The sequence below is a fragment of the Bombina bombina genome, chromosome 1 (genome assembly GCF_027579735.1).
Source record: "Bombina bombina isolate aBomBom1 chromosome 1, aBomBom1.pri, whole genome shotgun sequence".
Taxonomy (NCBI): domain Eukaryota; kingdom Metazoa; phylum Chordata; class Amphibia; order Anura; family Bombinatoridae; genus Bombina; species Bombina bombina.
This window is the reverse complement of record NC_069499.1, coordinates 1487277659-1487293151: the sequence shown is the minus strand read 5'-3', so window position 1 is coordinate 1487293151 and position 15493 is coordinate 1487277659. Positions and strand designations below refer to the sequence as shown.

The window sequence follows — 15493 nt, the reverse complement described above, 5'->3', positions numbered from 1 at the left end:
ACCAATGGAACCGAAGAGGAGATCCGGAGCGGCAGAAGTGATCCTCCAAGGGGCGCTGAAGAAGTCTTCCATCCGATGAAGTCATCATCCAGGTGGCGCTGAAGAAGTCTTCCATCCAGGCGATGTCATCTTCCAAGCAGCGCTGAAGAAGTCTTCCATCCGGGCGATGTCATCTTCCAAGCGGGGTCTTCAATCTTCTTCTTCAGGATCCATCTTCATTCCGCCGACGCGGAACATCCTTCTTCCCCGACGGACTACCGACGAATGAAGGCTCCTTTAAGGGATGTCATCCAAGATGGCGTCCCTCGAATTCCGATTGGCTGAAGGTAGGAAAGGTAGGAAAATTCTGATTGGCTGATGGAATCTGATTGGATCAGCCAATCGGATTGAACTTGAATCTGATTGGCTGATTCCATCAGCCAATCAGAATTTTCCTACCTTAATTCCGATTGGCTGATAGAATCCTATCAGCCAATCGGAATTCGAGGGATGCCATCTTGGATGACGTCCCTTAAAGGAGCCTTCATTCGTCGGTAGTCCGTCGGGGAAGAAGGATGTTCCGCGTCGGCGGAATGAAGATGGATCCTGAAGAAGAAGATTGAAGACCCCGCTTGGAAGATGACATCGCCCGGATGGAAGACTTCTTCAGCGCCGCCTGGATGATGACTTCATCGGATGGAAGACTTCTTCAGCGCCCCTTGGAGGATCACTTCTGCCGCTCCGGATCTCCTCTTCGGTTCCATCGGTGGGTCAGCTGACTGAAGACAACTCAAGGTAGGATGATCTTCAGGGGCTTAGTGTTAGGTTTATTTAAGGGGGGTTTGGGTTAGATTAGGGGTATGTGGGTGGTGGGTTGTAATGTTGGGGGGGGGGTATTGTATGTTTTTTTTTTCCAGGCAAAAGAGCTGAATTCTTTGGGGCATGCCCCGCAAAAGGCCCTTTTAAGGGCTGGTAAAGTAAAAGAGCTTTTCTATTTGTATTTTAGAATAGGGTAGGGCATTTTTTTATTTTGGGGGGCTTTGTTATTTTATTAGGGGGCTTAGAGTAGGTGTAATTAGCTTAAAATTGTTATAATATTTTTCTAATGTCTGTAAATATTTTTTTATTTTTTGTAACTTAGTTCTTTTTTATTTTTTGTACTTTAGTTAGTTTATTTTATTGTATTTATTTGTATGTATTGTATTTAATTTATTGATAGTGTAGTGTTAGGTTTAATTGTAGATAATTGTAGGTATTTTATTTAATTAAATTATTGATAGTGTAGTGTTAGGTTTAATTGTAACTTAGGTTAGGATTTATTTTACAGGTCATTTTGTAATTATTTTAACTAGGTAACTATTAAATAGTTATGAACTATTTAATAGCTATTGTACCTGGTTAAAATAAATACAAAGTTACCTGTAAAATAAATATTAATCCTAAAATAGCTACAATGTAATTATTATTTATATTGTAGCTATATTAGGGTTTATTTTACAGGTAAGTATTTAGCTTTAAATAGGATTAATTTATTTAATAAGAGTTAATCTATTTCGTTAGATTTAAATTATATTTAATTTAGGGAGGCGTTAGGGTTAGACTTAGCTTTAGGTGTTAATACATTTATTAGAGTAGCGGTGAGGTCCGGTCGGCAGGTTAGGGGTTAATACTTGAAGTTAGGTGTTGGCGATGTTAGGGAGGGCAGATTAGGGGTTAATACTATTTATTATAGGGTTATTGAGGCGGGAGTGAGGCGGATTAGGGGTTAATACATTTATTATAGTAGCGGTGAGGTCCGGTCGGCAGATTAGGGGTTAATAATTGTAGGTAGGTGGAGGCGACGTTGGGGGCGGCAGATTAGGGGTTAATAAATATAATATAGGGGTCGGCGGTGTTAGGGGCAGCAGATTAGAGGTTCATAGGGATAACGTAGGTTGTGGCGGTGTACGGAGCGGCAGATTAGGGGTTAAAAATTTTTAATAGAGTGGCGGCGATGGGGGGGGGCTCGGTTTAGGGGTGCATAGGTAGTTTATGGGTGTTAGTGTGCTTTAGAGCACAGTAGTTAAGAGCTTTATGAACCGGTGTTAGCCCAGAAAGCTCTTAACTCCTGACTTTTTTCTGCGGCTGGAGTTTTGTCGTTAGATTTCTAACGCTCACTTCAGCCAAGACTCTAAATACCGGCGTTAGAAAGATCCCATTGAAAAGATAGGATACGCAAATGGCGTAGGGGGATCTGCGGTATGGAAAAGTCGCGGCTGCAAAGTGAGCGTTAGACCCTTTCATGACTGACTCTAAATACCAGCGGTAGCCCAAAACCAGCGTTAGGAGCCTCTAACGCTGGTTTTGATGGCTAACGCCAAACTCTAAATCTAGCCGTAGGATTTACCAGTGCTCAAAGTAAAGGAGATTTTCTGTCATGAAGCAAAAAATATGCAAACAGAAAGTACCCTTATTTAGCCGCAAGCTTCTGCCTATACAGAGCAACTCTGGCTGCCCATGGCAAAAGTCTTTGCCATATGGCTAGACTAGCTATTGGCTAAGAGGTGGAAATGACACCTCATTGAAAAAAAAGAGACTTTTACAGTGGGTGGCCAGAGGCACACTGTTTAGGCAGAAACTTTCAGCTAATTAAAGATACTTCTCTCTGCACATTTTATGCTTCATGATAGAAAGTCACCTCTATTAAGAGCACTGGTAAATCCTACTGTTTTTTGAAACACTAGAATTTGCCATCAGTTTAATGGTCCTTTAAGTATTTTGTTATCATTTGTGTTATTAAACTATTTATACATCACCATTTCAACAGGAAAATAAAAACATAAAAAACGTATCTAGAAATTCCAACCATTACAAAGTTAGTGCAATATTACCAGTTTAGGATTCTTTCACAAATTTCATATTGTGGAAAATAATGAAAATCTGCTTTAGAAAACGAACCTTTCTTGACACAAAAGGAAATATTTTTGGCAGCTGCCTTTTTAATTTTTTTCTTGAAAATGGAACTCCCTTTCTTCATGTTGTATTCTTTACGCAGACTATCAACAACGATTACTGGTTTCTAAAAAACAAAGAATAAAATATAATATATTGAAAACTAATTTAATTATTGTTTTGTGCCATATCTGTCTCTGGTAATTGTAAAACATTAAGGGCCAGATTACAAGTGGAGCTTTCCTGAAAGTGATATTATCGCTCCACTAAGTAATACCAGCACACGATAATGAGCGCTGGTATTACAAGTTGACCGCAATGTGAATGCAAACTTGCGTTAGCATCGCTAGGAAGCAGTGCGCTCATGAGAGCGCACTTCTATAAGCTCCAAAAGGAGCCTTGTTCTGATGCTGTCAGAGGGCCTTGCTTCCAATAAGCTGTAATTAGGTTTGCGTGAGCTCGCAAATCGATAAATATGTTATCGGAAGCAATTTCATTTATCTACTGCTTCCAATGTTGCATTATACCTCAATTTCGGCAGCCAGCGTTTTTTTGCGTCCCATAGAAAGTTTTAGAAGCCGTTAAGCGATAAATTATACCAGGTCTCCAATGAAAGCGCAAACCATTAATACACTGTCGGAGGCTGTCGATACATTGAGAAAAATTACACCCAGTTCAACTAGGTGTAAAAGAGGAAAAAGGAGCTTTTTGAGGCCTGGTTCTCATTGAAATTGCAAATCATGCAAACAAGGCAAGTGTCTCAATGTAGAAATAAATTGGTATATGTAATATATATTGTTGTTCCATGTATAGGAATAGTTGCACTTGTATTCTCAAATATCAAGATGTATGTACCTTTAAAATTATATGCAAGCATATATCTACATATTTCAAACTAGACCTATGCGTAGGTCTGCAATATTTATTACATATATCAATACATTGGAAAATACAATTATATTAAAATATATGTTTTGCTTGCATTTATAAATGTCTAGAAATGTAATCTTTTATTTGTGACCTATATAAATATAAATAAAATAATGCCTTTAAACTAGTCCAGTGTGTGTGCCTGATATATATGTACATTTTTCTTATTGTTATGATAATTTTTCTTTATTTAAAGTTATGTACTGATTTCTGCATTTATCTTTAAATTGATTTTGCATACACACTTTAAAAGTTGCATATATCACCTAACAAGATAACCACGTGTTGAGTTTGGCTGAAAGGGACTTGAAACCACAAATATGTTGTTCATACTTGAGTTAGAGATATTTGTTTTTTATTTTACAATTAATTGCTTTTATCAAATCTTCCTCGTTCCTTTATTATTCATTGTTGAAGAGACATGTAAATAGTTGACATGCACATGTTTGAACCACTACATAACAATAAATAGTGCTGCCATTTATTGATTTTGAAAATATATTAAATTATTGCAAACTGCTGCCATATAGGGGCCTATCTATCAAGCTCTGAAAGGAGCTTGAAGACCCGTGTTTCTGGCGAGTCTTCAGACTCGCCAGAAACAGCAGTTATGAAGCAGCGGTCACAAAGACCGCTGCTCCATAACCTGTCCGCCTGCTCTGAGCAGACGGACAGACAACGCCGCAAATCAACCCGATCGAGTACGGGTTGATTGACAGCCCCCTGCAGCGGCAGCGGCAGCCCCCTGCAGCGGCGTTGCACCAGCAGCTCTTGTGAGCTGCTGGTGCAATACTGAATATGGAGAGCGTATTGCTCTCCATATTCAGCGAGGTCTGGCGGACCTGATCCGCACTGTCGAATCAAGTCCGCCAGACCTTGTTAAATAGAGGCCATAGTGTTAGACACCTGTACACTCCTAAACTTACTTTCAAGAAAATGAAGAATATTTAAGAGTAGAATTAAATTGTGTATGCTCTATTTGAAAGAAAATATTAATTTTTATGTCCCTTGAAATTACATTATGATGTCAATTGTTCATTTTAAATGGAAAAATTAAAACCAAAGTGCATAGATTATAACTACATACAATCCCCTGATCTCGCACATTAGAAGGCAATTGTTACCAGATATAAAATTAAATACAATACTTATGTCAAAAAAACAACTACATTTTTATAATGATGACTTTTATTATTACATAATAAGCATCATTCATATATGTCATTTTCAATGTGAAAATCTTTTTTTATCATTTTGATTCTTTAAAAAAAATAATGACAAATTAAAGTATTATGTGGCATATTAATAATATTTATAAAGATATGTATGTGCAGCCGAAACGCGTAAGACAGCAGCTGGGTTTTAAGCTCATGTAAGTCATAATAAAGTATGTACATTTTTTCTATGTCTGGAGGCTGGCCGGAGTCCATTTTTCTATTTCGCATGTAATATTATGGGGCATATTTATCTAGCTCTGCATGTTTCGCCGGAAACAGAAGTTATGAAGCAGCGGTCTAAAGACTGCAGCTCCATTACCTGTCCACCTGCTCTGAGGCGGCGGACAGAAATCAACCCAGTCGAATATGATCAGGTTGATTGACACCCCCTGCTAGTAGCCGATTGGCCGCAAATCTGCAGGGGCGGCATTGCACCAGCAGTTCACCAGAATGCAGAGAGCGTATGCTGTCGGCATTTATCGATGTGCAGCGGACAATATCATATCATGTCCACTCGCACATTATTAAAGAGGCCCCTTTGTCTGCTCAAGCAGAGTATACAGTACATTTGCTGTATTTGTGAATATTCTAAAAATAAAATTAGTGACAAATATCAAATGATAACTTCACGCATTTGGAAGTATTATCTTAAACATGGAGTTATTTAAACAATCTCAAAGTGTATTGAGCATTGGTCCCAGGGACCTCTATATCATGGCAATCACAATCTTTGTTCTGCATATATCACGATGCTTAAATATAAGAGAAATGCATTTATATTATTAGTCAATATATTTTATAATATACTTGACAAAAAGGAGTGCATTAGCCATGCTAGGTAGACCTTTACAAACGTTCATTAAAAACAAGACTATAAGCATGAATGCAAGGTATGTGGCCATATCAACAGGATTGAGGATTTTTTATCAAGGTTTTCTACAACTGGAAAACCCTTATTAGCTTGTTCTAAAGGAGCAACCAACATTTGCTTCAGGATCATTAGTCATAAAATTATTTGCACATGCAAGTAGACTAATGTGAAAAAGAAAAAACTGTATCAATTTGTAAAACGTATCCTTAAGTATTCTGAAATGGGATAACATTGTTGAAGTAAGGACACAAACATTTATAAACAATGCACACACGTATATTAATTGACTTCCTGTTATTTTTATTATTATTATAAGTTATTTGTAGAGCGCCAACAGATTCCGCAGCACTATACATGTGAAAGCAAAATAGAAATTTAAGCTGTTATTGTAAAGCAAATAAAGATCTGTTTAAAATATATTTGAATAATAAAATGATATTATTCAGAAATAATTTCTAAATTCAATATTTGGCATAAGTGTGAGATGGAACTCACACTTAAAAAAAGTGTTTTAGAATAAAGGAAAATAAAAAACTGACAAGATTTAGCTAACTAATAATTGAACAAAATGAATGCCTGCAGCGGGACTTGGCTTTGTGTTAAGAGGTACTTGGGGGGGGAAGTGTGGCGTCTCGTGCGATGCCCAACAGCTGCTTGGGAGGGCACCACCCTTGACTCAGGGTCCTGCAGGGAGATGACAGAGGACGTGAGAGTGGAGGGAGTTGTCAACATGCCTTTCCACTGCCTCGGTCAGGCAGACAAGTGTGGCATTAATCATGTCCATTTGACACTGTTGCCTTCTTATTGCCTGCGGCTGCTGGAGCCTGGATTGGAGCATCTCTCTTAGGATGAGCCAAAAATAGTCTCTCCTGCTGGGATTGTGATGGAATATTAAGTTCCATGGGGGGGGGGGGCTTGTGGCTTATTTGATGTTTCAGGCACAATATTAAGTTCCATGGGGGGACGGACTTGTGGCTCATATGATGTTTCTTGGCTGTGCTCAGGGATGTCACTCTGTCTTGGGGAATGTGAGGGTGTCTCAATCTAATGTTGTAAATAGAAGATGTGGAGCCGCTGTATAATAAAATTCAAATCTTTATTCCATCAAGTTAAAAGCATGCTATGAATACGGCCGCCATGGCCGAAACATGTTAGCAGCTGTGTGTTGCTTACTTTTGTTCTGGGATGCCTCTCACTTTTAACTTGATGGAATAAAGATTTGAATTTTATTATACAGCGGCTCCACATCTTCTATTTACTTCTGTTACTACCAGCCTTGGAACCGCTGCAAACCCGCCTGGTCGGGTTCTCCTTCAGTCAGCCCAGGTACCTTGCTTCCTGCTTCGGACTCCCCCCCCCCCCACATACACGTCATCGTGGACGTCAGTGGAGCCTCTCTTCCGGATCACGGAGGTACACGCTGAGAGCGTGCGTTTGGGAACAAGCTGAATCAGCTACTAACTGTGTAACGACAGGTGGAAGAACCGATACAGTCGGGCAGAGCTACTTACAGCCTTGGTGTCCTCCTTGCGCCCACACAGATCAGCCGTCAAGGTATTAACTCTCATTTATGTACCGAGGTGGGGGGGGGGGAGAAAGGATAGCGCTATTGCATGCACATATAGGTCCTGGTGAAGATATGTCATATTTTATGGACTTTACTTCTTTATTATGAACTTTTGCAGTGTGCCTACTTCGGTCTGAACTCAATCTAATGTTGGCCAAACATTAGTGGTGGTGGGATGTAGTGGTGGTGGTGTTATTTGTTGTGCCATAGGTGGGTGCCATATATGCTCCTGAGGTGGCATAAAGTAAAAATGCTGCAGTGGTTGTGGTCCATGTTGATGCTGCAGAGGAGGATGCGGCTGTAGGGGATCTATCTGCTGGTGCTGCAGAGGAGAATGCAGCTGTGGAGGATGCATCTGCTGATGCTGCAGAGGAGGATGTGGCTGTGGAGGATGCATCTGTTGATGCTGCAGAGGAGGATGTGGCTGTGGGGGATGCATCTGCTGGTGATGCAGAAAAGGATGCAGCTATGGGGGATGCATCTGCTGGTTCTGCAGAGAAGGATGCGGCTGTGGGGGATGCATCTGCTGGTTCTGCAGAGGAGAATGCGGCTGTGGAGGATGCATCTGCTGATGCTGCAGAGGAGGATGCGGCTGTGGGGGATGCATCTGCCGGTGCTGCAGAGAAGGATGAGGCTGTGGGGGATGCATCTGCTGGTTCTGCAGAGAAGGATGCGGCTGTGGGGATGCATCTGCTGGTGCTGCTCTTCATATCCCCAACAGTTGGTATGTCCTCCCTGATGAGGATGGGGATGGGCCAGAATCAATCACCACCTCATAGGCCTTTGGCTGTTGATTTGCTCCTTCTAGCAGACTCAGATATGAGGATCCTTCAACAAATACATCCTCCTCCTCATTACTAAATTGTGGCACATCACTGGCCTCTTGTCTTGTTGAAGTTTCACTCATATTCTGAACCTGAAACATAAATTGTCATGATTAATTAATCTGATGAACCATATTACATTTTTGAATAATACAAAATCTAACATACTATCATATATATATATATATATATATATATATATATATATATATATTTTCCAATTTAAAACAATTTAACAAGAAGTGTATAATGTTTATAGATTGTGTCTCCAAGCAACATTTGTTTATTATACATTTTGTCAGTATATATAATATAGATACAACTGATTTAAATCTTTATCCTTTCTTTTTTTTTTGAGCAGATAGCCACTCCACAAAGCATGCTGAATGTATCCATAAAAACTATGTAAAGATGCACTTATGTTAATGTGCAAATCAGACTTTGCATGTAAAACATTGCTTCTCCTTAACCTACTTAGGTATGTTTTACCACTGATGCTAGAAAATGATTGATTAATAACCATTTGTCAAATTTGAACATTCTATTTTCTGTTTTACACATGTACATGATTATGTTGATATTTCAAGCACAAAGCCTATGTATATTTATATTTTCTATTATCAATAGAATTTCAAAAATTAAAACATTTGTTACATATGATATTGAATATTCACCTTCATGGACCTCTTCAAGCCGCTATGATGTGTCAATTGTCCCCTTACAGCCTAGGACAGCTTCTCCAGAAATGACATTGGTCAGCATTTCCTCCCATGGCTTGAAGCGAATGGGCCTACTTGGACCACCACCTGTTCCACGGGCATATATAGATTGTAGAGCCATTTTGTACTTTTTCTCTCTCCTGCAGTCATGATACCTATGTTTGATGCTACTTATTGACCTATTGTATCCTAAGCAGCAGAGTGCATCTCTTCCCACAGGTGGTTTGCCTAGGTTAGGCCTAAGGTTTGGATTGTCAAGTTGGGGTGCCCTCTCCAAATAGGCCTCAACCAGAGCCTCCTTCTCCTACTCAAGTACCTCTTCTCCCTTAGCCTGGCCTTAGCCTGCCATTCACACCTGGAGGGCCAGCAGACACAGCAGACACAGGCTCTCCCTCCTGTGACTGGGGCAGGATGTGACAGGCGACCAGTAGCCCCACCCCACTTGCCACAGTCTGCCCCACTCTCCCTCTTCTAGATGTGCCTAGCTAAGGCTGACTCCTATATCCTCCCACCTCCATTCTTCCACCATCTCTCCTTCCCTCCAATGCCAGGGTTTAAGGTAGGACAAATCCTCCACCTAAACCTTGGCCCCTAGACCTACCCATCCTACTCCCTCTGTCCCCCCTCCCTCTATTCCCCCTCTTCCTTCCCCCTCTTCCTTCCCCTCCCCCTATCCACTCCACCAGACCTATCCATCCATTTATCCTGCTTAACTCTAGCCTAACACTAAAGTCTGTAGCTTACCTTCCTACACTAATTTACCTGCCTAAACACTAACTAAACTATCCCCAAAATGAACTACCTAACCTATCTAGACCTTAATTAACACTAATCTATATCCCTGCAAATAAAAAGAAGAAAAAAAAGGTGTGGGGGGGGGGGAATAAAACAAAGGGAGGGAAATAAAAAAGGGATGGCCTATATATTAAAAAAAGAAAATTTAAATAATTGAAACAAAAAATAAGATTTGAAAAAAATTGGAGAAAAATAGAAAGGGACGTCAATCAAAAAAGGGATGGGCTAAATGTACAAATAAATAAGAGAAGAAAAAATTAAGTTTATGTAATAGTTAAGGGAAGGATAGTTAAAGGGAAGATGGAAAGTGAGATAGGAGGTAAATTAAAGGGGGAAAAAAGGGATATGGGGTTAAGGAAATGAAAGAAAAAACAACTGTGAATGTGATTTGTGTTTGAAGAAAAAGTAAAAGAGTGTTTGTATACAGTCCTGGCCAAAAGTTTTGAGAATTACACAAATATTAATTTTCACAAAGTCTGCTACCTCAGTTTTTATAATGGCAATTTGCATATACTCCAGAATGTTATGAAGAGTGATCAGTTCAATAGCAATAAATTGCAAAGTCCTTCTTTGCCATGAAAATTAACTTAATCCCCAAAAAATCATTTCCTTTGCATTCAGCCCTGCTACAAAAGAACCAGCTGACATTATGTCAGTGATTCTCTCGTTAACACAGGTGTAAGTGTTGACGAGGACAAGGCTGGAGACCACTCTGTCATGCTGATTGAGTTAGAATAACAGACTGGAACTTTAAAAGGAGGGTGGTGCTTGGAATCATTGTTCTTCCTCTGTTAACCATGGTTACCTGCAAGGAAACACATGCAGTCATTGTTGCTTTGCACAAAAAGGGATTCATAGGCAAGGATTTGCTGCTACTAAGATTGCACCTAAATCAACCATTTATCGGATCATCAAGAACTTCAAGGAGAGAGGTTCAATTGTTGTGAAAAAGGCTTCAGGGTGCCCAAGAAAGTCCAGCAAGCGCCAGGACTGTTTTCTAAAGTTGATTCAGCTGCGGGATCGGGGCACCACCAGTGCAGAGCTTGCTCAGGAATGGCAGCAGGCAGGTCTGAGTGCATCTGCAGGCACAGTGAAGCAAAGACTTTTGGAGGATGGCCTGGTGTCAAAAAGGGCAGCAATTAAGTCACTTCTTTCCAGGAAACACATCAGGGACAGACTGATATTCTGCAAAAGGTACAGGGATTGGACTGCTGAGGACTGGGGTAATATCATTTTCTCTGATGAATCCCTATTCTGATTGTTTGGGGCATCTGAAAAAAACCTTGTCCGGAGAAGAAAAAGTGAGGGCTACCATCACTCATGCCAACAGTAAAGCATCCTGAGACATTTCATGTGTGGGGTTGCTTCTCAGCCAAGGGAGTGGGCTCACTCACAATTTTGCCTAAGAACACAGCCATGAATAAAGAATGGTACAAAAACATCCTCCAAGAGCAACTTCTCCTAACCATCCAAGGATAGTTTGGTGACGAGCTATGCCTTTTCCAGCATGATGGAGCACCATGCAATTAAACTCCCCATACCTTAATCCCATTGAGAACTTGTGGTCAATCTTCAAGAGGCGGGTGAACAAAAAAAAACTACATATTCTGACAAACTCTAAGCATTGATTATGCAAGATGGGCTGCCATTAGTCAGAAGGTGGCTCAGAAGTTGATTGACAGCATGTCAGGGTGAATTTCAGAGGTCTTGAAAAAGAAGGATCAACACTGCAAATATTGACTCTTTGCATAAACTTATTGTAATTGTCAATAAAAGACTTTAATACTTATGAAATGCTTGTAATTATACTTTAGTATACCATAGTAACATCTGACAAAAAGATCTAAAAACACTGAAGCAGCAGACTTTGTGAAAATTAATATTTCTGTCATTCTCAAAACTTTTGGCCAGGACTGTACAGGTATGTATGTGTTTATATGTATATATCTCTGTAAATACATATATACACATATAAATACATATATACACATATAAATACATATATACACATATAAATACATATATACACATATAAATACATATATACACATATAAATACATATATACACATATAAATACATAAATACAAATGTACACACATAAAAACATATATCTATACATAAATATTCATAATTAGACATGTATATGTATATATCTGTATGTTAAAGCCTTTTACCTGCCTTTTTCTTTCTAACACCTGAGACCTCATATATTTAAACCCTCATATTAACAACAGCTAATAAAATTTATTTAAAAAACATATTTCACAAAAAAGCTATATATACCTGTACTTTGTAATTTGTTTTGTCACACTTTTTCTGAGGTTGCACTAACTTGAATTGCGCTCAAGCGATCGTGTGTACATTCAACTTGTAATACTACTGATAAATCTGACAGGTGTACACACCTGCGATAAACCCCTTTTTACTTGAGCATTACTGTTAGCACTCCACTCGTAATCTATCCCTAAATATATAAATAATGTTAAATATATTAATAATTATCAATATTTATAAAAGAGGTTCTAAAAAATACTAAAAATATATATGGGCCAGATTACAAGTCACCTGCAAATCGAAATGTACTTAGTGAAAACACCGCTAGCGATATGGTTTTGCAATTCTCTGTATCTGCTCGTATAAGTAAAAAAAATAAGTATTTTCACTAGCGGTAGCCCGAGAATCACAAGCATTGCTAGTGGAGTATTGTCGTGCTTGTGCATGTGTTCTCCCATAAAAATCAATGGAGAAAAAAAAGTGGAAAAAAAGTTTTTCCTTTCATCCTATTGGCTGATTTGAATTTAAAGAACCAAACAGCCAATAAAAATGCAAGGGTATTACTATATAAAAGGGGTACCTTACAGTGAATCTTCAGTGTGCGGCTGGAGACCACATAAAGAGGTAGCTCTTTGTCGCTGGGCTGAAGATGAGGACCGACGGACATCGTCACTGCCACCGGGATAAAGATAGAAGATAGATTGCGGCGGGGGAATGAACATGGAGAGCTGCCGGGATGAAGATGGAGCGCCGCCCATCATCATTGGTGAGTACCAATTTTGGGGATAGAGTTAGGCGTTTTTTTTTGGGAGTGGGTTTATTTTTTTAGGATTAGGGTTTTTTATGGGCAGAAAAAGAGCTGAATGCTCTATTAAGGGCAATGGCTATTTAAATGCCCATTTCGGGGCAATGGGTAGTTTAGTTTTTTTTTAGTTAGTATTTTTTTATTTTGAGGGGGTTGGGGGGTTATAATGTTTAATTTATGCAAAAGAGCTGTTAGCTTTAGGGCAATGCCCTACAAAAGGCTGTTAGTAGTTTATTTGTAGAACTTTTTTTTAGGGTGTTTTTTGGAGGGGGTATTAGAATAGTAAAAATGTATTTATTTTTGGTAATTTCATTTGCCATTTTTGGTAAGGGTAGGTTTTGTTATTTTTTGTAATGGTAGTTTTTTTGTGGTAATGTTAGGTTTTTTTATTTTTTTGCATTGTATTTTTTTTTCTGGTAAATGTTAACTTTTTTATTTTTTGTAATGTTAAGTTGTTTTTTTAGGTTAATTTTATTTCACAGGTAAGTTTTTATTTATTTTAAGATAGTTTAGATAGTTGTTATTTAATTTGTGGCTATTTTAATTGGAGTTAAGTTAGGGGGTGTTAGGTTAGGGGGTTTAGTTATTTGTTTATTACTTTGCGTTGTGGGGGGATGGTGGTTTAGGGATTAATAGTTTTATTTAGTGTTTGCATTGTGGGGGGATGGCTGTTTAGGGGTTAATAGTTTTATTTATTGCTTGCAATGTGGGGGGATGGTGGTTTAGGGGTAAATAGTGTACTTTATGGGTATAAATATACTTTGTAATGTATTTTTGTTATGTTTTGTGAAACTTTTTAGTTTCGGAAAACACTTTACCAGATTGCGGTATGGATTGAAGCAGAAAGGACTATTGCGCTTGTAACATCAGGGTAAGAAAAAAATGGATCACGAAATCGCTGTTGCGTTACCGCAAAATCTGTTGTGCATTACTTGTAATCTTTCCCTATGTTTTATACTTCTTGAACCTGACTGATAATTTTTAATAATTATTAATATTTTTAGATTATTATTATATTTTATATTTACATAATGCACTGTACACAAAGTGTGCTAACCCATCACTGCGTTAGACCTACAGCGCAAACCTAATTTGCATTTTGCATCTTTTCACTCCAATGTTCCTCAAATAGAGGAAAATGGTCTATTTATTTATATATATATATATATATATATATATATATATATATATATATTATATTTAAATATATATCTATACTTGTATCTATACTTGCATATTTATGTGGATATATATATAGGTATATATATTTCTTATATTTAGACATGATTATATATGTGTAAATACAATATTACCATTTGCGATCAAAGACTTTGACATATACCATATACCTTTAAACCCTTATAATTTTTTTTTAAATTGAATACTTCTGTTCCATAACCCTGTCCGCCTGCTCTGAGCAGGCGGACACACATAGCCGAAAATCAACCAGATCTAGTACGATCGGGTTGATTGACACCTCCCTGCTAGCGGCGGATTGGCCGCGAATCTGCAGGGGGCGGCGTTGCACCAGCAGCTCACAAGAGCTGCTGGTGCAATGCTGAATAAAGATAGCGTATTGCTCTCTGCATTCAGCGAGGTCTGGCAGACCTGATCCGCCCTGTCAGATCAGGTCCGCCAGACCTTTGATAAATATCCCCCTATATGCTTAAAAACTAATTGGCTCTTGAGATTCCAAAAAATAGATACATTTACTTATTCATTAACTGGGGGGAGCTTTCAACTTTCAGCTTTCATTAAAAGAAAAAAAAAAAAAGTATAATTTTATTTACCTCCTCTGCTGTAAGAGTTTCATAGTTTTTAACCATTTCTTTTTCAGCTAAAACATCATCATCTGCGTCATCCAAAGTTTCTGGATTTTCTTTGATTTTTATTTGTCTCTTTGATATCCTAATATGAGACAGTAATATATAAAAAAAAAAAAAAATATAAATGATATTCAGCTGGCCAATCTATAGTCACATCTTCTTACAATATGAGTTTATATTAAACAGCTTTCTGCATATTACAAATGATTGGTAAAGGATACTTTTAGTGTTGAGCACAGATTATACTGAACAGCCATAACTTAATATGCATATGCATTAAAATCTATTCAAATACTAATTAACCTTGTATGGATAAATAACTGTAATTATAATGTAACATTTACATTTAGATAAATGAAATATACAAACCTATAATTGGGTTGATTTGAATAATTTAGAAAAATATATCAATTTATTTTTCTACATGAAGATATGCAAAAGGCTTTCTCTATAACTTGAAGTGGTATTACAATAAATCAGATTTAATGTTATAAGGATCTGGGATAGCATATTCAAACATCAAATGTAATCAAATTATAAGAAAAAAGAGTGAGAGAAGAGAGATGCGGATTAAAAGAAAGTTCAACAAAGTATATCTGCCATATGATTGGAAAACACTCAGTGCACATGTGCACATTTATTTTAGAAAACATATAGGAGCACAATGAATCATAATAGAGGATATATTTATGCCCCTGAGCATTCTGAAAGGTACCAGGCTATGGGGTAGATTTATCAAAGTGCGAGCATACA

The 15493-nt window shown here is 38.1% G+C and overlaps 1 protein-coding gene across 4 annotated transcripts in view; it reads right to left on the bottom strand.

Moving 5' to 3' along the window:
• The window catches only part of LOC128653763 (ABC-type organic anion transporter ABCA8), a 752731-nt gene that overhangs the window by 72666 nt on the left and 664572 nt on the right, over positions 1–15493 (bottom strand). For all 4 annotated transcript variants that reach the window (XM_053707247.1, XM_053707265.1, XM_053707256.1 and 1 more), the window contains 2 exons: positions 14705–14822; positions 2917–3037 (listed from right to left, as the gene is read on the bottom strand). In XM_053707247.1, coding sequence (XP_053563222.1) covers positions 2917–3037; positions 14705–14822 — 239 coding nt within the window. The remainder of the gene's footprint in view (positions 1–2916; positions 3038–14704; positions 14823–15493) is intronic.